Raw genomic sequence first — 26,238 nt, 5'->3', positions numbered from 1 at the left:
TTGCTGTTGAGTAGCTCCTTTCTCTTTGCGTGGAGGCCATTTCCAACTTGAGAGGAGTTCTCTACAGCGGCAGTTTTTGTGTTGATAAGCTACTTGTTTTCTACCTGTGATTCAATATCGCACTACCTCCAGCAAGTCAAGTATGGCAAGGATAAAACCCAGCTGAAAGACGCAGACAAAGAGAGGAGCACACAACACAACATTGGTAGTTGTGTGCTTCTCTCTTTATCTGCGTATTTCCGCTGGTTTTAATCCTTACCAATATGTACCAACTGGCCCAACTCTCCGCTCTACTGAAGTCAAGTATGATTTGCTTTTGAGGCTTAAAACTTCTCGATTAGAACAAAAACATTAGCAAGTTGAGAACTCTACAGACAGCTAAAGGGCTGACTTATGAGGAGGAATGTTTGCCCAAAATAAACAAACCTGTTGCGTAGCGAAGTGGTAGCTACAGCAGCTACGAAACCAAACGAACCAAATCATACCAAGCTCACTTTGGTACATCACGCAGCGAAAATCAAGGAGAAAAGGAATGTAACTTTTGGGAGAAAATAGCTTCGCTTAAAATTACAATCGTAGTACTTCCAAACACCACATGTATAACGTGCTCAGCAGTAAATACAAGGGGCAGTTTTTGTTGTTAACGTTTTGCTGTCAGATTATAGTTTACAGTGTAGTACATGGGCATTTCCTGCAGCGTGTAGTCGGTGTGGTCACATGCCATATGTTATCAAGCGGTAAGCGGTGAACGGCAACAGGTGTTCGAACTCTGCGACTCTGCGACTCTGCTGTCCTCTTCAGGCGGCCACGATAGCGCCGAGTCGGGGGGCTTCGTCTCATTGGACTTTTATGAAGTGAGTCGCATAAATTATTGTACGTCACGGCAATAGCAGCAAGAATAAAGAACAAGTAATAGGATGGTAGTCAAATTAAACGAACAAAAATCCAGTTAAACCAGATAAACATGTTTGTTGGTGGGTGCAGCAAACGTGCCTTGCGATGATTTTTACTTGGGATAAGTTAGGACTGCGGTTCTTGGACGCCTGATAATGCGGTTCACTGTGCAATGACAATGCAAATTTAGCCTTTGGAAATTGATCGTTTCGTGTAATTCTCTTTTTCAGGATTTGAAGCAAAATGCCACCTATATTTTTTGCAAGGTTGCGAGGTACCTTACTGAAGAACTTGTTGAGCCTTCAAAAACTGAAACTTGGATGTGCTTCTTCTGTAAAATGTGCATCCTCGGCTGTTGTGAACTTCCCACCCCCATTCTCCCCAGTGTATGGAGGCATTGAAGAACATTTGAACAAGCTGGCTGTGGTTGATGCACTTGGCTCACACACCTATGGTCAGCTGCTTGGCTTTAGCCAGCACATTCAGGAACAAATATCCAAGGTGACGAAGCTCCATGATCAAATACGAATTTCATATTTGTGCCCTAGTGATGTTCGTTACGTTGCAACACAGTGGGCGTGCTGGTTGGGTGGCAATGTAGCTGTACCTCTGTATCATCAACATCCAGATTCAATGCTGGAATACTATATTAAAGATTCGCAGTCATCAATCTTACTCACTACCCATGAATATAAGGAACGAATTGTAAAGCTTGCAGAACGTCTCTCCCTGCCTGCCATTGTAATTGACGGACCAGACAATGAAAGAGCAGAAGAAGTTGAAAAGAAAGATTGGGTAAGTACTGTTGGGTTCATGTTTACTAAAGCCGTCAACAAGCTTTGCTAGTCCATCACGATTGCCTGTGAATGCTGTGTGACATGCATGTAGTGTGCCCAGTATGTTCAGAGGAGTTATCTACTGCCATGCATGCTATGTCGTTCTTTTGAGTGCATTCATCCTAGTGAATTATATGCGTAATTTTTATTTTAATTCACGTTGATGTTTGGTAAAAATGAAACATAATAAATGCAAGCTTATTTGTTGCTGAAAATGTCTCATGTGGCTTTGCAAAACACTTATAACCTGTGATTTTATTTTAACAAAGAAATGGGAACGGTGCCTCTGTGATGTGCTAGCCACAGCTCCATAAGACGAGAACCAACACATGTAAACGAAGTTTCGATAAAGACAAAAGATTAATCCTGAGGTTTCTGCAATGGCATCCCTTATAGCCCATATGTCTATTTAGAATTTTAAACCTCCCTTTTTCGAGCTTAGTTACCACTATGTGTTGGAAAATGTACAAGCAGTACATTTGCAACACATTATCATTTGCAGGTGCATAAGATGGTGGGGCTATGCATAAGGAAGCTGTAGTGTTCAGAATACTTCACCTAGTCATTGCTTGCAACATCTTAGTGAAATAGTAATGTACAATGTTACTGTGTGCAAGCTGCGAGAGGCATGCTGAAATGTAATTTGAAGAATAGCCTTGCAGGGAAGAGCTGGCAGTTTTGTTTCATTTGGGAGGTTCATCTGGAGATATAATTGAGCTTCACTAAATTGCTAGAAGAAAAGGAAGTGCTGTCAAGGCTAAGTTGGTTAAGATGTATATGTACGAAATTTTAGCCTGAATGATCTTTTAGCACTTGCACCACAATTTGGCGACTGAACAATATTGGTTTTGGAAGAACCTTGCTTGTTGCAAACCAGACACAGAGTAACAAAAAATGCTTAACTAGCAGTACTCAATAGGATCCAGAAATGACTGTCTGCTTGCAGCAAGCCTGGCTCGTCCAAGGCTGCTAGGGGTGCAAAAAACAACTGTGCAAAAAACGTGAAATGAAAGATGAAAACAGCAAAAGTGCTGTGCTGTCTTTAATATGACCAAACGGCACTTTCTTCATTTCTTTCCAACACTTTGTGCATATTTCGTCGTTTTAGAGCTTTATTTCTTTAATGAAACGTATCTCAGCTGGTCAAACAGATGTATGGTTTGATAACATAGTCATTGATAACATTGGATGTAAAGCATCTTCCTGATTTTCTGTGCCCTGTCTTATTGCATTTTTTCTTTCTTTTTTTCTTTTGCAGAAAATAGGTCAGGATGTGCACTTTGATTTAATTTCTCAGTACAGTTCTAAAGCCCGCTTTTATTAAGCTTGCAAAAAATAAACACCCTGCTAGTTTGATGTGTATGATGTGTTTCTTTGACATAAACCAATAATGGTAGTTTTGGAAGACATAATTATTGAACACACAAAACACATCATTGCTTGGTATATTTAGCTTTCACTACATGTTAGCTTTCACTATATTACATGCTGAAGTGCAATGCAGAATATGGGCAAGAAGAAAAGGGCATAGAATAAAGGAGCTGGATGTACAGGTGCTGTCAAAAGTAAATGGAAGGCTATTGGCGAAAAAATTTATTTCATCTTCCTTGTTCTGTGCATCCTTCAATATACATATGCAGCTTAAGTATAATTGTACGACTTAACAAGTGAACCGATAAATTTTTACCACTGCAGCTGGGATTCGGAACAATTAAGTCTTTTCAACAGAGTTGCCTTTATTTACTTTGGACAGCACCTGTCTAAAGTTGGACAGGTGACTGTTGGATCTTCTGCCGTTCTTTCAATACTGCTTATGCAGCTGAGAACACAGGCTTTTCGTAAGTGTAGCAGGTATCGAATGAAATGAACTAGTATACAGTCAGCCAGCTGCAGAACAAAAACTGCATGTGAAAATAAGCACTAGCCAAAATCATGGTGTACTGTTGTATTCATAAGCTTCAGTGTTTGCATGCTTCAAATAACCAAGGACCATCGTTCAACCAGGACTGAGCGGTGGGGAACAACTCGGATGGACAGACGTGTGTTATCTGCTTGCACTGCATTTTACTGCCTTTTCATTGTGACCTGTTACAGGAGAGCTTGAAAGAAGAAGATGCTCTGATGATGTATACCAGTGGAACAACGGGACCTCCGAAAGGAGTTGCCCTTTCGTTTCGCAATGTGCATTTCCAAGTGGCTCAGATCAGGAGAGCATGGCAGTGGACATCTGCTGATGTGATGCTGCATGCACTGCCGCTTCATCACACTCATGGAATTATAAGTGGTCTGCTTACTCCGTTGTACTCTCGTGCTGCTTGCCTGATGCTACCCAAGTTCAGCCCTGCAGAGGTGCGTCATCCAGTCTAATGCATAGGAAGAAACCATTTTCTCTTGAACTCTGCTTTTATTGGTCCATTAGCAGTATCAGGAAAGAGAGTGCACTTACTTTACATGCCTTAACATGAGCCTTTTGATTGGCATTGTGGGAGTTTTGCATGTAGATAGCCCTAGCAAAAAATTTAATACTGTATGTGCATTTTTGTATTTGCTGTAATTATTTTCACATACTATAAGGCCAAATTTCAGGCTCATGCAGGAGTGGGATGCAAAGGGTTGACAGTGCTCGATAGTGTGACATAGCACAGCCGCAGTCTAAATAGTAGATGTGGACAATGCACACATCTCTAAAACTGTCAAGATCAGGCATAATACACTGCTCAAATTGCTTTGAACAACGAACAGGAGGTTTAGTAAACATTTTAAGAGGGATCGTTCTCACTAGTTGTGTACTCTAAATGTTTTGACCAAGCACTTCGTATCCCCATGTCAACATATTCATGTGACAACCTTTTCACTCTTCAATAGTTAATGGAAAAAGAATGAATATTCGTATGCATCACAGTGGGGTTCAAACGGTTTGACACACCTTTTGGGATTAGTCCTGTGCGAGGATGATGACGCATTTAAAATGTGTGGCTTTATTTATGTTGATATGACTTTGGTGCAGAAGAAAAAAGAAATATCAAAAGATATTTCAGAGGCACACGTTGAGAGTGACTAGATGCCACCACAGATGCACATGTCACTAATTCCCATGCCTCGCAGACAAATTTAATGCTAGTAAGTGCTTACGGTCTTAAATTTTAATGGCATACATATGTTGCTACTCATGGAAATTTAATGGAATTAGTTTTACACACTCACAGCTTTTTGAGTTTGCCATATGTATTTCATCCATGAATTGTTACTTTCTTGCCCATTCCACATGCAGAAAAGCATGCGGCTTTGTTAGTAGCAACTTCTATCTAGTAGCAATTTTTTTTTTTTTTTTTTTTTTTTTTTCATAATGTTTAGCCAAGTGATGCACCTCTGCTGCATTTTCGAAGCAAATGGTATGGTTTTTACAGGTAATTCTGACAGATACTCTTGACTTGTGTGCTGACATACAGTTTTATGGAAACTTTTTCGACTTTTTAATCAAGAAACAGTAGCATTATGTGCAAAATAATGTTAATATTAGTTTAGGCAGCATTGATGAAGTTTGTGCTCATGATCTCTGTTTATAATTGGGTAAAATTTTTTACTGGCTTGGAGGGGCTATCACTGTAGTATAGATTAAATCTGGAGGTGTAGCTCTAACTCCAAAAATAATTGCATTATTATATTTCAGGCATGAAGAATTTACTGTTATTATTTGCGTGTGTGTTTGGCATGGGTATTTTACTGTCATGCCTTGAGTATTTCTAGTACATTAAATAAAAACAATGCACTCTATTCTTTTTTTTTGTAATTTATCAATGAGGTGCGAATATCAAAATTCCTCACAAAACTAGCATATCCTAGAATCAGTTGTATAAGGTATTTATATACTGTAGCTTGACATTGAGTGGTGTTGATAAAATTTTTCTACTTGGAAACCCCAATTGTCTGTAGGTTTTTGAGTATATATTAGTAATATTTATGTTTAATTTTATCTTACTTGTAAATGTTAAACACATATATTTGACTATCATTGTTGCTAATGTTAATTTGCTAATATTGTGTGTGAAACAAAAATTCTCCCTTTTCTAAATGTTAACAATTATATGTTTACTCTGCGAGCTACCCAAATGTAAGTGTTGTTCATATATACTGAAAAAAGGGAGGGAGGGACCTAAAACAGACCTTTGTGGTAGCGCTAAAAACTTCCCAGTAGTCAGAATCTACTTTTTTTTTATGCTAAGTTATGCTAACAGTAGGGTTAATACCAAAAGGTTTGAGCTTACTAATTAGCTTGTAATGATGCACCTGATCATAAGCCTTATGAATACATATAAAAATATATAGGTCTCCTATTAGTCTCAGACGAGTTCATATCAGTCTAGGAAGGAGCAACTTGTACAATTTGGAACAAGAGCTGCACTAGCTTCCTTGACAACAGCAATTTAACATGGTCTGAAGTTAACAGAATGCTGCAGGCAAAGCTGCCTAGTTTTGTACAGCACTTAAATATCTGGTCATGATAGTAGATAGCTTTGCTGATCAGCAACTTGCCATTAGTGCAGGGGGGCAATGAATGCCCAATGAAAGCTGCTTATTTATATATGGTAAGTGTAGAGGATGTATGCTTTTGCATGTTCATATGCCACAGTGACCCCACATCATTGCATGCATCCAATGGAGACCTCATCACAGTGATAGCTCTGTGAATGCTACCTCCCAGTGAAAGGGGATCGTTATAGCCTTTCAAAGTTTCTTCTTGATGAATTTGTTATGAGACTAATTGCCTATTAGTTGCCAATAGGCAAATAACCTTTCATAAATTTTGCTGGGGAGCAGGTTAGCGGATTGTGGTACACACAATTTATAGAAATTAACATAATAGGTTTTCAGGAATGGTCTTGTAAGTCCTGGTCATGACTGCTTTTTTGGCTTGTGCTCACTGCAACTTTGCATGAGCCTGTGGGCTTTCCTTTTGCTAGATGGAATTGGCAAAGTGCAACTGCTGTGTTTGATTTTTTTGTGTGTGTGTGCACCTTCATACAAAAGGTTTGGAAACATTTGCTGCACCTGGATAAAAGCAAGCCAGCAGTGTCGGTTTTTATGGCTGTTCCTACCATGTATGTGAAGTTGATTGAGCACTATGAACAGCACCTGAAACATTGCAAAGAGACAGCACCGGAGGTGGTCCAAGAAACATTTGCAAAAAATATCAGGTAGGCATTTGATACCAGCAGGTTACCCCAGTGGCAATGCAGAAATAAAGTTTTTCTCTTTCGAACTTGCTGCAGGTTCGTCATAAGCGGCTCAGCATCTCTGCCGCAGCCCATATTTGAAAAGTTTCAGGACATTACTGGCATGACTATACTGGAAAGATATGGAATGACTGAGGTTGGCGTACCACTGTCGAATCCTCTACATGGGAAAAGGCATCCTGGTAATTCATTTTGGTTATAATTTTTTTGTTGTATCCTGCTAGAACTTTCTTATTAAAGGGACACTAAGGACGGATTGAATTCGGTCTTTATCGATAGATTATTGCATTCTATTGATGAAGACACTACTTTCACTGGAAATGGAGCCTTATAAACTAGAAAAGAAAAAGTGAAATGCAGGTGTCGCCGCCAGTGGCTATTTTTACTAGCAAGAGGCAGTGTGTCAAGACAGTTTCGTGTTAGCAGATCCCGGAGACTAGGCTGCACTGTTGTTTCGTTTCTCTTTATGCTTCGAGTCTGACTTAAGTGGCGAGGAAAAAAAGTTCTACTTTTAAACCCAATTTTGCTTGACAACAAATGTGTCTTTTATCCTGGACAAACATAGCATAGCCAAAGAGGTTGTCTGTGAGCCATTTAGAAAAGTCCTCTTCCCTTGTTGTGGTTAGTCCCACTTCGCGCAGAATCTGTGTCCTTGATGCCCTTGTCCCTGCACAAGTCCATAGCAGGTGGCGAACATCCACTTCTGCAGCTAGTGTGGAACACTTCGGGCATGTGGTTGGTCCGATGTCTGCGTGAGATTCCCATCGGCATGTTACCGACGGGGTAAGGGCCGCCCCAGCTCTTATCCTTCTAAGGGAAACTTCCTCCAATCTCGTTAAGTTATGAGGGAGGGGGAAAGTACACGGGGGAATGAGAGCACGTGTACTTTTCCTTAAAGAGGATGCTAAGATGGAAACAGCGGAGCAGGCATTGAAAGGGAGCCTGGTGGGGGGGCGCATTAGTGTTTGGAACTTCGTGTGTGAGGTGGTCAACTTTTCTCTGCTCAGCGTTCTCAGCATAATCTTGTGTCCAATGTATCTGGATGCTTATCTTTGTTTTTTTATTTAGTGCATGGATTTCCTGGGTAATACATAGCGTCTTCGTCACTTTCTTCAGTTGTTTTATGGCGGCTAAGGAGTTTGTATAGATGTGGGCTTCTGTTATGGAATCTATTTTATTTATGGCCTCCATAGCATCGCGGATTGCATAGAGTTCCATCACAAGCGGGTCCGGGTATTCTGAAACATATTCTTTATGTACCTTTAGTTCGCTGTGGGTTGGACTAGTAGCTGCTGTTCTACCGCCATTTTCTATAATTGATGCATCATACAATCGATTTTGACAAAGAGAAGTTGTCTTCTCTTGAATGAAGTTGTCTTCAGTATCGGTCCCTAAGTTTCAGTGCCTATATATTTGAAGTTCATTATATTCAACTTTAATATTTTAAATTGAGCCACATCATAGACCAACTAAAAGTGAATTGAAGTAATAAGGCATTCATGATTAACATTGTATAACGATGGGTGCAGCAGTGTTGTATAGGTAGAACATATGTCTCGCATGCTAGAGGACGGTGTGGTTTGAATCATGGTTTCGGGCAATTTTCCACCTTATTAAAAAAAAAAGAAAAAAAGAATTTCTGTCGATGGGATTGCATGACCAAGTCTGGGGTGTGACCTAGCCCTGGTGTAGTAATTGACTATCACTTCCTATAGACCAACACCGACGTAAACAAGATGTGGTGGCGCTGCTGCTACCCAAATGGGCCGACTGGGGGGTGAAAATAGGCTTAGTACACATAGGAATACATGAAAGCAAATGTTTTCAAATTGCTTTTCTGATCTCACAGTGCGCCTGTGATTCTGTTCTTTAGTTTAGAGCAACTGTAAACATACTAGAACAGATTTTAAGGTATGAATTGTTATTTTGAAGGCAGAGCATTTTTAAGATGCCGCAAAATGCAGGGCGGTAAGAGTTGGGAGTGCAACCCACAGGATAAAATGTAAGCAAAATTTATCTATATAATTTTTTCATTTCGCAGAACACCAGCGGAGGCGGCCAGTCGGCAAAAGTTGTCGAGTGCTTTCAATAATAGTGTGGCAGAGTATGACATATCATTTTGAAGCACCCTTTTTTTAAAACGTTCCGATAATAAATATTATTTGTAAAGCTGGCACTTGGCTGGCATACCGATAAGAGGCTCACTATCCGCTGGGCGCATCTCCGAATCGCGTAAGCTTCTCGTGTGGTCCAAATTGCTGCCACACAGGGTACATTCCCTCGCAGATGCTGCCAATCAAACGACACAGATGTTTACTGAAGGCAGTGCTCATACAACACCATAAATAAACCACACACTGTAGCAGAAGATGTACCCAATGTTTACACACACAGGTCGCACTCATGGACGCCGCAGCCGTCTGTACTAAATCGAGTGTATCGTCTGCTCCACCGTCTGCTATTGTGCGCCAATCTTTTGTGTTCTTTTCTATGGCATTTAAGAAGTATAAGCTGTACGGTTTGACCAACAGTGTTAGTAAGGTAAGCAAATTAACACATACGACAGCATGCCAGAATACGTGAGAAACTTGCGTAATTCGAAGAAACACTCAGCGGATGTGAGCCTTACAGGGGTACGCCATTTCACAATGCAAGTTTCTTACAGCATGTAAATACAGATTGCATTCTAAATGACGTATGCATACTTTATCGCTGACTCCTACAAAGCGTTCGCCAGCTTGTACTCACTGACTGTCTCCAAAGGTTCTCTATGAAACGAGAAATATATTTTGGTAAGTTTTGCTTATGTCTGTTTCTACGAGTCGTGGCCCCGACTTATACTCCCATGTGTTTCGCAGTTTTTAAAAATATTTCTGGTTTGAAAATGAAATTTCATACTTCCACAATCTGTTCTAGGACGTGCATGGTTGCTCTGAACCAAACGGCAACATCATTAGCATACTGTGAAAATGGGAAACCGATTTGAAAACATCCGCTTACATGTATTCCTATGGGAGCTAAGCCTATGTTTCACCCCCACTCTGGGGTGGTGTCCATGAGTGCCCCTTTTGTTTGTAAGCACGGTGTTAACACAGTCTATATGAATACTTGGAATAAACCCCCAGCCCAGAGCCCCCACTGACTGCGGAGCAACTGACCACGGCCGCAGTCAGACCTTTAACGCTGCGGCGGGCGGAAGAATCTCCGGCTCTGGAAAGGCCACCACTGGAAACTGAACTTGGCAACATTTATGGCTGGAATCCTATCCAATGAGACTAGTCCAGCCATGCTGTTCGAGGAACTAGGGGGCAATAAATGGGATATCATAGGGCTCAGTGAGGTTATGAGGACAAATGAGGCATATACTATATTAAAGGGCAGGCATGTACTGTGCTATTGAGCTTTAGCAGACAGACAAGAATTAGGTGTAGAGTTTCTTGGCAATAAGCGTATCATTGTTAATGTAGAGTAACTCTGTAGCATTAATGTGAAGGTGGCAGGCATTGTAATTAAACTTAATAAGCGGTATAAATTGAATGTAGGCCTGTATGCCAGCATGTAGTCATGATGACCTAGTAGTGAAAAAATGAAGACGTGGAATCGGCAATGGATAAAGTAAAAGTGGAGTACACTGTAATAATGGGCAGCTTCAATGTCATGGAAGGCAAGAAGCAGGGTGGAGACCAGGCAGTGGCTGAATAAAGCATTGGCTCTAGAACTAGCAGAGGGGAGTTATTAGTTGGGTTTGCAGATTGCAGTGATTTACGAATCATAAATACCTGCTTCAGCAAACGAAAGAACCAGAAATGGACATGGAAAAGCCCCATCATATTGTGCTATAACCTTGGAGTTGTGCAGGGTGTAGACGTAATTTGAAAAGTGCGATGCAGTGACCATAGTATGGTAAGGTCTCAAATTAATCTAAATTTGAAGAGGGAACAGTACAAAATAGTAGGGTTATATAAGCCCATCAACAAATTAGCGGTAACAGGGAAAGTAGAGGAATTCAGCACCTCGGTACAGAACTGATATTCACCTTTAACCGAGGGATACTACTTTAGTGTAGAAGCAATGAACAATAGTTCAGAAATATTACTGAGTGCGCAGTAGAAGTAGGCAGTAGGATAGCTAAAGGGGATACCGGTAAACTGTCTAAGCAGGCAAAAAATCTGATTAAGAAACATCAAGGTATGAAAGCCTCTCCAAACAGACATAATAGAACTGGCTGAGCAACCAGAGTTAATCAAAAAGCATAAAATGTCCAGCATAAGGAAGTACAACATACAGTTAATAGAGCATGCTCTAATGAATGGCAGCAGCCTAAAAGCAGTCAAGAAGAAACTAAGCATAGGCAAAAATCAGATTTAAGCACTAAGAGACAAGGGGGGCAATTGTCATTAGCAATATGGATAAAACAGGGTAGCCGAGGAGCTTTACAATGATCTATACAGTAGCTAAAGTAATCAGGGTGATATTGGAAATCCTAATTGTGAAGAGCAATCAGATGTTTCGCCAGTAATGAAGAACAAAGTAAAGAAAGCTTTAGAAGCCATGAAAAGGAGCAACACAGCTGGGGAGGATCAGGTAACCGCAGATTTGATGAACAATGGGGGTATTGTGCTAGAAAAATTGGTCATTGAGTAAAATTTCTTTGTACTTTAACATGGCGGGGTTCGAAACTATTGTATGGATAAAAAGACATTTTTTGCAGTCTTTAGTAGCTTGTGAAAAAGTGATAATGAGCCTTATAAAAATCCCTCCTGTTACAATGGAGTCCTCTTTTTTATCTATGCAGTAAAAACTACTATTGTATAAAAACATCAGAGATCTTTGACATCTTGTCTTCATTGTGGTAGAGGAAGTTTCTTATTTTAGCTCGTTCATTGAAGCATTCAATATTTGAAATGTCCTTGAATTCACTGAAACTTGTTCTGTCACCTACCACCATAGAAAAATACGCTTTAAAGGGCCACTGTTCAGGGTATGACTTTTTAAGCAAAGGAGCCCAGTGCTTCGATCAGGTATCGGAGATAGTCTGTGCAAAATGCTACAGCGATACGCACGCCGCAAAGCAGCAAAAATGCAGATCAAAGCTCTCTCATCCTCCCCTTCGGAAAACCAGCTTCCCCGTTTTCTATGCTGGCCCGTCGAGCCGCAAGGCTGACGTCGGACTAGCAAGTGACATCCATTGGTCTGTCTCGCTGACTGACGGGTGAAAGATGGTCGTACACCACTAATTGTGTCCACTGCTTGCTGCGCGCTTTTCCCTCGCCACGGCCGGACTGAATTCAGCGGTGCGCGCTCCCTCGCCCGTTTTTTTTCGCGCACGCAGGGTACCACGCCCCACCTCCCGCCAAACGCTGAGGAGGAAGGGGAATTTGTCTTGCGGAGGCTAGACGATCGGGCAGGAGAGTGAGAAACCTTTGCGAGGGAATGGGAGGAGAGAAACACGACAGAATCGGGTGATTACGATGGCTGTAACTGCATTATTAATTACTCTTTTCGAAAGCGTTTTGCAGCCTTGCGTTCTGGGGCGAAGTCTCACAGTCACCGTGGAAGAAAATATTTTCGACCAGAGGGTGTAAAGTGGCCCTTTGATTTGAAGTGGTGCTCCAAAAGGCTTTTGTGCTTTAATATGCTAGGATAGTTGCTGGAATGCCTTGTGTGTTTTATGATCTAGGGTATAATTAGAGAAAGGAGATGGCTACACAATATGAAAGAGCACTGATCAAGGGTAGAAAAGGAGCCTCAGTTCGCTAGCCTAGCCAACGTTTCGACAAGTGGACTTGTCTTCATCTGGGTGTGTTTCATGGAACATGAAAAAGTCAATAACTTTCCTCTGCTATGTGAGGTGACCCGAATTGTACCAGTAGTACTGGAATTTTGGTTATTTACCAGCTTGTAGAGAATATTTTTTTTTTTTTTTAAATTTAGAGCAACAGTATTTAATTCGTGGAACTTCTTTGCTAGTTAAAATTACAAAAGTAAACAATGGCTTTTGGACTTTCTCTTAGAACAGCTTACTGATGACAACATACTACTAGCTAGTGTCACAGATGTTTGTACCCAGTGATACAAACCTCTCTGCACATATACATCCATAATAATAATGCGCATCGCACATAGGCTAGGTGGTCGTACCCTCTTCCAGCCAGCCACCTGCATTTTCATTGCACATTTTACTAGTTTTTGGGCATAGCTTTCCGAGAAACGTCACAGCTGAAAAAAAAAAAATTGTTTTGGCTTGAGGTTAAACCTGAGCCCACCTACTTCGAGGCAGTTGCTCTACCAACTAAGCTAACAAGGATGATTAGGAGTTAGCAGGATAAAACCAAATTGGTCAACTTATCATGGTGGAGTAGATTTAATTGCTTATTAGCATCCAAGTAGTGTGTAATTAATTACTCCCTGAATTGAAATCCAAATTACCTTGGATGGTTCTTCTAAATAAATTTGAGAATTTTTTCACTGTTGTGAGAGAGGTGTGCGAGGGCTTGTGCACATATTGCTAGTGCATGAAAAATTATATACAGGGCAAATTAAGAGACACAGGCACAGAGCAAATGCTACACTTCAACTGGTGTCAGTTGAAACGCAGCACTTTTCGTGTGTGTGTGTGTGTGTGTGTGTGTGTGTGTGTGTGTGTGTGTGTGTGTGTGTTTGTTTGTTTGTTTGTTTGTTTTTAATGCACTGACAACATATGCATAGGCTGCAGCACACAACTGTCCTGTTTTTCTGCCTTGACAAGTGCCTGCTACAGGTTTTTAGTTGTGTGCTGAAGTCTCAGCACGTGAGGGGTTTTGCAATATTCGCAGCCATGCCACAGGAGGGCTGGTCTTCTTTGTGCCCCCCCCCCCCATACAGTAACTCACTGCACAGGATGGTATCTGTGCAAATTCACCTGTAGATTCAAATGACTGTTAGTTTTGGTTTTGCCTGCATTTTGCATGTGTATGTTGTATCAAAATGTGTCCATTTCATGTCTTCTCTTATTTATAGGATGTGTCGGATACCCTACAGCAGGTGTTGAAGTGTGCATTGCTGAAGCTAATAAATCGCAGTTAGGATACAAGCCTTTGGTTTTGAGCACGGAAGAAGAGACCAAGTTTCTTGAAGGACCAGAAAATGCTAGTGGCGAACTGCTCATCAGAGGCCCTAATGTGTTCAAGTACTATTGGCAGAGACCAGAGGTAACGAAGGACTCATTCACTCAGGATGGCTGGTTTAAGACAGGTAAGTTTTTATTGCACTTATTCTAACTACCGTAAGGGCAGTACAGGTAAATGTGTGATGGCTTTCATTGGGTGCTTATACATTAGCCATGCATGTACACATCACATGCGATTTGAAGGCAATCCTGCATGGCATTTATGAAGCTCTTGAGCTGTTGTTGACATGACAGCTTTGAGGGGCACTGAGGACAACTGCACTGTGATGGTAAATAGGCACTTTCACTGAAAAGAAGCTAAAAAAGGTCGAACATGTATAGATGTTACTGCCACAAGCTGTTTTCGTAAGGAAGCAGCTATGCATCAAGTATTTTTGTTGCTTGCAGATACCTGAGGCTAGACTGTACCACCATCCTCTTCCAGTCTGGGATTATAAGTTCATGAATTCTGTTGATGTTATATGTCACACATTGCATCTTCAGCAATAAATACTCCGTTGACTCTCAAATTAACCAACAGACTTGCAAAGAGCCAAAGCATCCATTTTTACTGAGAGCAAAAATTAGATGTTGTTGACCTTTGTGACCCTTTAATATCTGTCACAGTGTTGGCCACAGAAGCCACGGCATCCTTGACAGGCAAGCATGCCCGTCTGCTGCTGCAGAACTTGTAATAATAGTACGCCAGTGTCTCTATAAGGTCAGAACTCTTGTGTTGAGTTGTGAATATAAAGATAAGGCTAAAAAAAAAATGCAAGTGCACATTGAGAATGCTGACTTGCTGCATTTCTGTAATTAAGAGGCATCTAGAATGGGCTCCAATAGTAGATTCCCCAATCACTCTGCTTTAAAACTTCCAGTCTCTTTACTTAAAATTTTTTATACCGGTCCACATATATAGGAAAACCATCGTTGTCATATGCTGCTATCAAGGCTTATATTTTAAGATATTTTATTGCAAAAGCAATACTGCTTTCACTTTTCAGCCCTTCGCGTGGCGAAGCGGTAGCTACCATTGACCTTTAGCGTGACCTTTGGCGCGCCGTCAAGCACTGCTTACACACCGAGAGTTAAGCCCAACGTTGATCTACGGCTGGGCGGAGCTGCAGTTGTGCCATATGCTCCTAAAGCTAACAAGAATTATGGGGCTGCAGCTGCAGCTACCACCGGGGGTGCAACGTTGGATACTATAGGAGGTGGCCTAGTGGCAGGTGGAACCAACGCAGTCTCCAGGGATGCTTTCATTTCTGCTGGCATAAAGAATGCAGTTGCAGCCGGTGCTGGAGCGGCAGTTGTACATTCTGCATTAATCTCACCCACAACCAAGTATATCGTTGCAGCCACAGGCGAGGCTGTAGCTACCATTGACCTTTAGTGTGACCTTTGGCGCGCCGCCAAGCACAGCTGCGCAAAAACAGGGGACCCAACTCGCGCCGTCAACTCGCGAGGCGGTAGCTACCAACCGCGGCCTAACTCCTGCTCCTACCGCAGCTACCGCCAGGGGTGCAACGTTGGATACTATAGGAGATGGCCTAGCGACAGGTGGAACCAACGCAGTCTCCAGGGATGCTTTCATTTCTGCTGGCGTAAAGAATGCCGTTGCAGCCAGTGCCGGAGCGGCAGTTGTACATTCCGCCTTAACCTCACCCACAACCAAGTATATCGTTGCAGCCACGGCACTCCTTGCCTCGCTACTAGTTATACATAGAATAACCAGGTAGCACCCCGCGATAAACAATAGTTGAACCATATGCTGTGGCCAGAGTGAAACACTGCATAATCATAAGCATATAACCACAAGCACCACAACCAGCTACACCACCAGCTGAACCTAGGCGTAGCCATAGCTATTGCTTTGGCAATTACCAGGCTTAACTAAGCTAAGCCACTGCCAATGTTTTGGTCCAGAATTTAAATAGAAGCAATTGTGCGGACCCATTTTTAGAAATAGTTGCTGGCTTTGTTCTGGTAACATAATTATTGAAGCACAGTAGCACCGGAAAAAGAGAGGAGCTTGTTGGATATGTGTTTTTTTTGTTGTTGCTTTGTTTTTAACTGAACTGAGAGCAGAATGAAAAACGTGCTGTGAACAATGTATATGCTTATTATTTTTTTTTTTTTCTTTGTGTGTGTGTGTGTTTCCCAGCATGTGCAACCATTTTCACTAAGTGACGGATTAGAAACTGTGCAAAGGTGCGAAAAGCACTGTCAGCAGCAAAATTTTGCGTGATCTCCAGCGCGTGGCAGAGCAGTAGAAGGAGGAGGAGGAAACAACTTTATTCAACGCACTATTAAGCATCGATAATGTCGTGGGTCAGAGTCACCAAGGCTGACTGGTCTTTCAGCTGGTCAGAGGCCAACCAAGCCCGCCACGTTGGGAGAGGAGGGTGTGGAAAGTGAGGTGACTGTATTGCAACAGGGCAGGAAAACATGCAGTGGTCTAAAGTGGCAGAAACCTGCATTGCTGCGCCATCTGCTGCAATTGCTCCCATTGACGAGGTTAATGGAAACTGCATCTAAAGCACGCTTTTCGCACGCCTGTCTTTTGTTCGCTATCAAGCATACCTCGTTGCTTACTTCCCCGTGATGCGCTTATCAGACTCACGGAAGCTGCTGAGGCGCTGTGTGATTTTCACTGCCAGTTTGCAATGGGCAGAGTTTGCCATTGCCTTTTGCACTGCGCCCTGTGCAGCGATGGTGACATGGCAATTCAGGGCAGCTATGAGCATCAAAAGCGGATGCTGAGGAAGCAAGCAACGAGACATGTTTAATAAATAGCGAAGGACAGGTGTGTGCAAAGTGTGCTTCAGATGCAGTTTTCGTTAGTCTCGCCATCGGGAGCAATTGCAGCAAGTGGCGCAGGCATATAGTTTAGCGTCACTCTGCCACACGCTGGGGATCCCGTAAAATTTTGCTGTTGACAGTGCACTATCCAACCAACAGTGAAAATCAACCCTAAAAATTTAATTACCATTGGAGAAATAGTTCCGGATTCAGTCTTGTCCTAACAAGAAAATTCTTTTAAGCTACAATCTTTACACATTGACTCTTACAGGGTCTTTCCCAATTACATCAGCAAAGGGTTGATTAAAAAGTAGTGTGAGTTGTGAAAACAAAATTCTAGTGGTGTTGAAAGCGGTTGCCAGTAGTGAAAGAAATGCATTTTTACTTCACACTGGTCTGATTATTTAGTGAAGGTTAACATTTTAAGTAACTGAACACACATTGACTTTCAATTAAAGCTGCATATAGCCTGAAAGGTACCTCAATTATAGTGAGAAAGCTGCTTCTTTTGCTCTGCTAACTTCTCAGTTTTTAAATATGGTGCTACCTTTGCTTTGGCCAAAATGGATATCTATGCTTATCTATGCTGCTCAAAAGCAGGTCCTGCAAACTTAGCCCTGTCTGTACCATGCTCATTGAGCATGTGTCACCAATGACTAATAGATATTGCACGATAGTGCATAGATATCTTACATAAATAATGTATATAGTCCAAAAAGTCAGCTTTGGGTTTTGAAGTCACTTCCAACTCTACTACAGAGTGCTGAATTTTAGTACAAGGCTGAAGAGCACAGGGCGTAACTTTCCTTAGCAAGCATGCAAAACTCCCAAATATCTAGATCGACTTGCAAACCACATAAATTTTGTATGTTCTTTTTTCAGGGCTATAGCTTCATATAATCTGGCTTTAGTTTTTACAATGAATACCAATAAAAAGCAACCCGAAACATCATGCTGCAGCTAGATTATTTTACCTTGAAATTTTTCTTGTGGATTATAATTACACAGTTGTTCTGTTATTGCACATAATTCCATATCACAGTCATGTTTATGATTTGCACATATTTTTCAAAATTTTTTTTTATATATTTGGAGGGAAAATGGTGCAACACCTCGAAAAAGTGCTGCTTTCTATGAGGCAGTGAACCATTTTTCATAGCTTGAGGTATTTATCTGTAAAAGCACTGAAACTTCCTGGTGCTAATACAGCACATCAAGAAGTCTCATATATTTCTGAAAAAAAAAAAAACAAAAAAACAACAACAAATTCACGATATAAATTTCATGTCATGAGTATTTACCAGATTTTCACCAAAGTGAATTTAAGAAATAAAATTTCACATTAATGCCTAATATTGCTGATTAAAATGTATGTTAGCAAATAGTATAAGTATTTAGCTTCATTTTAATGTGCTGTGTGCTAATGCAACCAACATAGCTTTTCCCAGTCTATAATAAAAAGGACCTCATGGTTGTGTTGAGCATAAAGGTTGGAGTTTTTCAGAGGCCGTAACAGCATTTTTGTCAAACATTTTTTGGGGTTTATGCACCTTTTTATACACAAAATTTTCCAGATTTCACTTAATGCCTATTCATGAGCAGGACTAGAATCAAGGGCCTAACTGAAAATTCTCATTCCCACTGCCTGCATTGACATCTGCTGCTGGCTTTTCACATGAAGTATCACATCCATGTGGTTAAAATTACCAGAGCCCTTCACTATGGAGTCCCTCATAGCTGATGTTTACCTGGGATGTTAAGCTCAAGCACCATCCAGCTCTGCAAATGGTACAATTTTGCAATGGTGCAATAGTACAATTGCAGATGTCTTATCCTCACATTGAGTGACCTACTCAGGATCCATGGTGAGAAGAAGACTTTTGGCACTTACATATGCAGCACATAAGGCAAATGCGCTGACCTGTCAAGTGGCAGCAATGGACAGTGAAAGGGTACCACCATCATCAAAGCAAGCAGCACACCACCCCTTCCTCCACTACCACTCTTGAGCTCCCACCTGTTGCTCATACCATCATTTACTTCACTCAGCTTCCTCCCTCTCCCTCCTCTAGCAATTCATTCTCTTGTGTCGCATACACAAACTCAATGGCTGCAGTCTGTGCCCTCCTCTTTCTTAGACAAGCCTCAGGGACCATTGAAGAAACACTGGGGACAACTCCATCTAATTATTGCTTTTGGTAAAAAGTGTTTGTCTGACACTTTCTGGCTATGTTGACATTTGTCTGACAGCCGAAAACCCACAGAGAAAATTTAATTTAAACATTTTCCTGTCCCTTGATTCAAACTTGCCAAGTTCACAATGAGGAGGGCTGGTTGCTGTTGCTTGGAAGTAAATGGCTGTGTAGCATAGCCACTAAAATCCACTTCAAAAATCTGGTGTTGATGCATGCAGTTTATATACTTGCAAAGAGTGGTGAGTTGGGCTTGTTGGTTCACGATCATATTGGAAACATTGCTGAGATAGGACGAAAGGAAAGTTGGTTTAGTTGGTTTATGGGGTTGAACGTCCCAGAGCGACTCAGACTATGAGAGACACTGTGGTGGAGGGCTCCAGAAATTTCGACCAACTATGGTTCTGTAGCATATACTGACATTGCACAGCACACAGGCACCTTGCTTTTCGCCTCCATCAAAAAGTGGCCACCATGGCAGGGAGTCAATCCCACATCCTTGGCCACAGAAGTCGAGCGCCGTAACCACTGCACCACCATGGAGGGGTGAAAGGAAGGAACACAACACAGCACTTGTGTTGTGTTCCTTCCTTTCGTCCTGTGTCAATGCTGTTTCCAACTTTATAGTTGAAAAATTAACCATTAATGGCGTCACCTGTATCTTTTGTTTGTATTTCCTGGCTTATGAAATTTCCTTTTTCGATGAGAATTGTCTCTTTGTTGTTAATATCCCGTGTGTCTTATCAATAATGGGTCGACTTCATTTCTCGCTCAGTTTCCCTTTGAGTGGATATCTGACCATACTGAGATTACAGGAATAGTCTGGCCCAACACTTGACTCTGGCACCTGTGATCTTCTGTTCAAGTTCATGCACCGATCGTGCAACCCTCTTCTACAAGACACAATTTTTGCTACCCTATTCTCATGCACTTAACTCCCTCCAAACACTTCCCGTCCCCACCACTCAAGTGTTTTCATTATTCACTGCCTCACACTTCATAAAATGCCATTTAACACACCCCTCTCTTCAGCCCGAATTTTTCCACCTCGCCGGGGTGGCACAGTGGTTACGGTGCTCGACTAGTATTCCCAATTACGCGGGATCAAATCTCGACCTCGGTGGCCGCTTTTCGGTGGAGGCGAAAAGCAAGGTGCCCGTGTGCTGTGCGATGTCAGCGCACATTAAAGAACCCCAGGTGGTCAAAATTTCCGAAGTCCTCCACTACGGCATCTCTCATAGCCCGAGTTGCTTTGGGACGTTAAACCTCACAAAACCAAAACCAATCTTCCTTTTTCCAACTCTTATTCTCCTAACTTCCCCACCTTTATGCCACCTTAGAACTCTACCTCTGCCACTGCCTCGTCACCCTTCAATCCCTCTGCTTCCATCATCCTCTAACGTGTATCTGGGATGCTTGCTTGGAGTTGCTTTGATTGGCTGACCAACTTTCACCTGTGCAGCAAGCTGAAGAATCGAATTTCTTGATGCTTAATGTGGCACCGAATAAAAATGACTCACCCCAGAGCGAGCACCTCTGCCGTGATATCCTGTTTCGCACTTTTTGTTCAGAGCACCCTGCTCTGTCTGTTTCTCTTAATTTTGATTCTTTCACTTTTCTATTTGCACGATGTGGTGATTGTGGCCTGACTGCAGCCAGTCGACAGGCCTGCGCACTTTCCTTTTCATATTTCTCTCAGAAGTACTATATGGAAAGCACTTGCAGTACAGGAAAAATCACTGATAGTTTCTTTTGGCGTTCTACAATTTACTAAAACTTCTTGAATTATTTACTTCAACTGTTTATATTGGTGTGGATTAAAACCTACACCTGTCTGCTCTAAAATTTCCAACAATAATGCTGGAGTTCAATTTATAGCAAGCTGCCCTTTATTACATGCCCAGCTCACATTATGTGGTACTTACAACCAATATAATCTTGTGCAAATAATTTAGTGTGAAAGTCTCTTATTCACTAGCATTAAAAAAAAGTTTTCACTTGTCTACTACAATGATTTACCTATAGTAAAATTGATTGCGCTTTAAACCAGCGTGAGAAGGTGAACTGGGGCAACTATAATGCTGCAAAGCTTTTAGCTGTTTGTTGGCGCTCAGAGCCACTGGCACGCTGCCTTATCACTTCCTTTGTGATGCATGATGCGCCTAGAATTTAACCACAAACAACTGCTTCTACATTTTTCCAGATTGTTGTAGTTGTTTTGTGGCACCTTATCTCAAAGTTTCTGAGCCAGCTTTAAATTTGACCACACTGAGCATTCTTGTTGCTATTGCCAGCGCCGAATTGCTTAGTGCTTTCTAGGCACAAGTCAGCCCAATGAAGAGTTCATTTCAGTGCAAAACCGTTCTGTTCATTTTTCTTCTACTGCGTTGTCACCACGGCATGCAATAGTTTTGTTGGTTGATGTGCGAAGAAAAAAAAAACGACAACACTGCAGCTCTTTTTTTCCACAAAAGTTGTAAGACCAATGTCCTGTCCTGAGAAAATGTGCAGTGCCTCTTGATGGCAGGTACTGCACGCGGAAGCATGACAGTGATGTTCAAAAACTGCCTTGTGTGCCCATTCCAGGTGACAGTGCCGCCTGCATTGATGGTGTCTTCAAGATACTTGGTCGTACGTCAGCTGACATCATTAAGACAGGTGGCTACAAGGTCAGTGCACTGGATGTAGAGCGCCACTTGCTGGCCCACCCGTCCATCAAAGAATGCACAGTGGTGGGAGCCCCTGATGCCACGTGGGGTGAGCGAGTTGCTGCTGTGGTCGTATTGCATGATCCAACGAGCACATTGGAACTTGAAGCCCTTCGAAGCTGGTGTAAAGAACGCATGCCATCATATAATGTGCCCAGTATCTTACATTGTGTGCCTGCTCTGGAACGCAATTTTCTTGGCAAAGTTAACAAAAAGGAACTTGTCAAAAAAATGTGGCCTGCCCCAAAGCCCTAATCTGCTATGTCTACTGATATGACCAGAGATTTTGGAATAAAATAATGAAACCTAAAATTGTGTACCTGTGATGAAGTGGCACTGTTGTGCTCACATACCTTTCATCAGAACCTTCGACTCAAGACAGCCTTGTCTAGATTAGTGAAAAACTGACTGCATAGGAAAACTATGTTATGGTGCCAATGAAACTAGCAGACTGGAGAGCTGTGTATACTAGCAGGTTGTTTAACCCTTTCAGGTTTCACCATTTTGATTCAAGGCATATTTATCAGTGTAAGTAGCATATCCAGGCCTTAAGAAAGCAAATTCATGTTTTGCGATGGAAACCACCAATATTTAGTTTTTTACACAAACATACAAAATTACAAAACTGTTTTGGAAACTGTAATAGGAAAACACTAGGACAGCTACACAATGGGATAATGGAACCATTTTGTATCTCAAGGATGCACATACCTCAAGTACAGAAAAGAAAATAGTGGGATATGAATATTTAAATTTTCAAATGTGAACCAAATATGAATATGAAGAAAAAATGCCTTTTAGTATTGAATTCACTGTCAAATATCTGTTTGATTGATAAAAAATTTCAGAAAGGGAAAAATAAAAATTTTGTTGTCCTTTTTTTCCCCCCCAAGTAGTGCATGGACCTTGAAACCAAATTAGACTGATTTAGCACAGACTGCACAGAAATGTATAGTGCTGCTTCATTATATATGACATAAGAGTATGCAGTCTGTAACTTGGGCTTTTAAAATGAGTGACATTATGAAATGTATGAATTTTAACAATTGGAAACAAAAAGTGGCATGACCATTCGGCCATCGATTCGGTCTACAGTGACTGGAAGAAGTGCTGGAATGATCAGAAGATCAAGATATACAAACTCGCCCCCCTCCTCCCTTCAAAGAAAAGAATGCCAAGTGGTGAAGTCTCATATCCATTGCACGAACATTGAAGAGCCGGTGACAGGTGCACATAAGCAAAGGGAGCATCACAACAGCGTAACTGCTTCTAAAAAAGTAAAAGAAATTATTAACGAAGTGCCAGGAGGTGTCGCAAAGCAGCATGTGGTGACGTTAGTATAACTGGAGAGTGCTGGACAGATAGCCAGCGTTGCCACCGGCTGATGGCAAAGCTCAGAAACCGCAGCTATGCAGCCAGGCAATTTCTGGGCTAGCGATGGAAGGGGATGTCGCCACGTCTACCGATACACGCATATAAAAAGTGCACAAGTTAAAGTGAACCATAGGTGGGATTTTTGCACAATCTCTTGCACCGCACAGCTGCGACGCCTTGACTCTGCCCATTTTGAGAGCCCTTCAATATTCAACGAGTTAATGTAGTTGACCAAAAACGAGGCGCTGTACCTTTCACTTTCACGTATTGATTGTTCAAAGAACGCGGCCAGCCATCTTATTCTCATTACATGCAATATATTGGAAAACCCACTGGTACACGTGATAAACAATCAAAAAAGAAGAAAGCAATGAGGACCGATGAGGATGCTTGCGTGATATTCAAAGCCGGAAAGGGTGTACACGCTGCACTACCCCTATAGTGCTCAATGTCACAAATTCATGACATACAGTTTGCATGCCATGAACTCATTAATTACTACATGAAGCTTGAACACTTAAGTGTGATGTTCACACATTTCAGTACCTGTTGTATTCAAATCAGAATGTCTATCTCTAAGCCTTTGATAGCCCTTTGTTCAGCTGAGACTAGTGGCACAAAATGGAATGAATGATCAACTGTTGCTATTTGGCAACATGCCAGAATATCATATTTCAGCGGAGCTGCAATATTGGACTTTTGAATGTGGGTGCATTAGCTAGCACAATGTAGGGGTAATGAGTTTTGCCTTTTGATTCCTTCATAATTTAAATTTAATCTGAGGACTGCAGTGGCATCTAGGTTTACTACTAAAAAAAAAAGCAACACAACTCTTACATTCATATCTCCAAGGTATTAAAAAAATTCACCGTAGTGAAAATTCGTAATGAAAGTTCATCAAACAGTACTTACCTCAGAGAATCCAACATTTATCTATCTGTAAGCTATTACTCTATGCCTTAAGGAGTATAGACACCTAATTTTTGAGTTTGTGTTTTATCCTTTGTAATGATGCCTAAGACAACTTACTGTACACTGATCGCTAAGTCATATTTGCCTACGGCTGCTGGATAATTTATGATGGAATTTCTTTTCTCACCTGTTTCGGTTTCAGTTTCAATGGCCGATTGATGGCTGTGACGAAAGTCAAGTCTAGGTCACGTGAGGGATAAGAAAATAGCAATACTATAATCGTTCCTCTGGCATTTGAATACACTACAACGTTAAAGCCAAAGTGTCTCACGAACAGGAATCACAAAAAGCGATGAGTCACCGACTCTATCGCTGTTTATCATGCCGCGCGTCAAGGCTTCAACGGCCGATCGATGGCTGTGACGTCAAAGTCAAGTCTACGTCATGTGAGGGATAAGAAAACAGCAATATAATCGTTCCTGTGGCGTTTGAATTCACTACAATGTTAAAGACAGCGTGCCTCACGAACAGGAATCACAAAAAGTGAAGAGTCAACGATTCTATCGCTGCTTATCATGCCGCGCGCCAAGACTCGATTGTGACGTCACAGCCATCTCTCGGCTGCTGAAACCGAAACTGATGAGAAAAGAAAATTCAATTATAATTTATTTAGCGGTCGTAGGCAAGAACTGCACTCGGATCAATTTACAGGAATGGCTTATGCATCATTGACAAGAAGAAAAATGCCACCAAAATTTGGTGTCTATAGTCCTTTAAAAATATGGTAAAAGCTCGTTAATTAGCACTCCAAGTGGCTGAGAAAAATTTTTGAATTATTTGAAAGGTCTAATAATTGAATTACCCTGAAAAAACTGCTAACGATTGCTTGTGTGACAATAAATTTATTTGACGAAAGAATGGGGAATGGTTACCCGATTTTAAGGTGGCAACTGCATGGCAAACAGTATTTTTCACATTTCCTTTAATGCTGTGTTGCATGCTTACTATTGGGAGTGTTAAAGCAGAGCTGCTCCAAAATTGTAAAGGCCCCTGCATCCTTCGCAATGCAATCTGGTAAAGCTTCGACTACAGTGACACATCAATCACAGCATAGACTGTGTGTGAAAACCTTTACCTCACAAACAGCAAATGTCATGTAATGAGCATGCAGTTTCTGCGCACTGCAAGAAGGAACAGACAGAACCGTGCCAACAAGACCAAATGTGACAGCTCAGCAGCACCAAAGTGACGAGAAAAAAATGTGGGGGGGGGGGGGGGGGGGGGGGGGGGGGGGGGGGGGGGGGGGGGCTTCAGTGTTCTAGCAGGCACTTTTCGAGTGTTTTTGGATGATGGTGCTATCTAGAAGTGAGTAATAAAAACGATTGCCCAATGTCCCTATTAACTACTTTATATCACTTTTCTCATTTATTTCAACTCTTTTTAGCTCTTTTTAGCTCTTTTTAGCTCTTTTTAGCAGTTATGGCTGTGAAGTTTTGATACTGCATCTTTTCAACTGATTTTTCTTCTACTTTATTGTGTGTTCAACAAAAATCTTAAAACTTGCAACTTCAACCCAAACCAAAGACGTCGCCACAATCCATAAACACTTGTTGAATTCTGACAACTTGGAGCACTCTTTTTTGAAACATGTACTCTATGGGAAGTTTTGCAACTGGTAATGTTAATGAGCTCTAATGCCAATCAGCATCCAAAAGAGCGCTCAGCTAGGTTAACTTGGGGTGTTGGGCCGCTATTGCCACAGAAAAGTGAAACCTGAGAAAAATGAAACCGAAGTTATGTGGTCAGACTGTTCTCCGAGACAGTGCCGTTCGTTGCAATATGCCTGCAGTTGCCCACACATCAGTCAGTGGTAATGAACTCTGATTTTAAGCAGGGCTGTTTCGTCGGTACCTACCCTGTGGGCCATATCTAAACATGGCCACCCAAGGTGCCCCATTACAATTAGCAGTGCGAGACCCATAGCGTCTGCATCGGCGAGCATCCGAATCGGAGAGCGTCCGATGCCATAGACCTGCATGGGCACTGGCAGAGACTGAACGGGCAGTTCAAATCATTCGGATTTCCAGTTTAAAGGGGGTTGAATTAATGAGCTTCTGCTCCTTGAATATTCAGTGT

The 26,238-nt window shown here is 41.7% G+C and overlaps 1 protein-coding gene across 3 annotated transcripts; it reads left to right on the top strand.

The window, feature by feature from the left end:
* Nucleotides 1-282: 282 nt before the first annotated feature.
* LOC146205859 (malonate--CoA ligase ACSF3, mitochondrial-like) lies at nucleotides 283-22,128 on the top strand. Of its 3 annotated transcripts, XM_084590511.1 has the most exons (8): nucleotides 440-854; nucleotides 1,125-1,395; nucleotides 1,606-1,689; nucleotides 3,825-4,079; nucleotides 6,759-6,925; nucleotides 7,001-7,146; nucleotides 13,964-14,197; nucleotides 21,695-22,128. In XM_084590511.1, the coding sequence occupies exons 2-8, from the start codon at nucleotides 1,138-1,140 to the stop codon at nucleotides 22,069-22,071; spliced, it is 1,521 nt and encodes a 506-aa protein (XP_084446637.1). In that variant the 5' UTR covers nucleotides 440-854; nucleotides 1,125-1,137; the 3' UTR covers nucleotides 22,072-22,128. The 3 variants fall into 3 exon arrangements, with proteins under 3 accessions (XP_084446636.1, XP_084446637.1, XP_084446635.1); XM_084590510.1 differs by lacking the exon at nucleotides 440-854 and adding an exon at nucleotides 283-303 and having other exon boundaries at nucleotides 1,125-1,689; XM_084590509.1 differs by having other exon boundaries at nucleotides 447-854; nucleotides 1,125-1,689.
* The last annotated feature ends 4,110 nt before the right edge of the window (nucleotides 22,129-26,238 follow it).

This window comes from Amblyomma maculatum, chromosome 1, assembly GCF_055883805.1.
Source record: "Amblyomma maculatum isolate TAMU_Amacu chromosome 1, ASM5588380v1, whole genome shotgun sequence".
Taxonomy (NCBI): domain Eukaryota; kingdom Metazoa; phylum Arthropoda; class Arachnida; order Ixodida; family Ixodidae; genus Amblyomma; species Amblyomma maculatum.
Note: the sequence above shows the minus strand (reverse complement) of the source record. Positions and strands in the feature narration are given on the sequence as shown.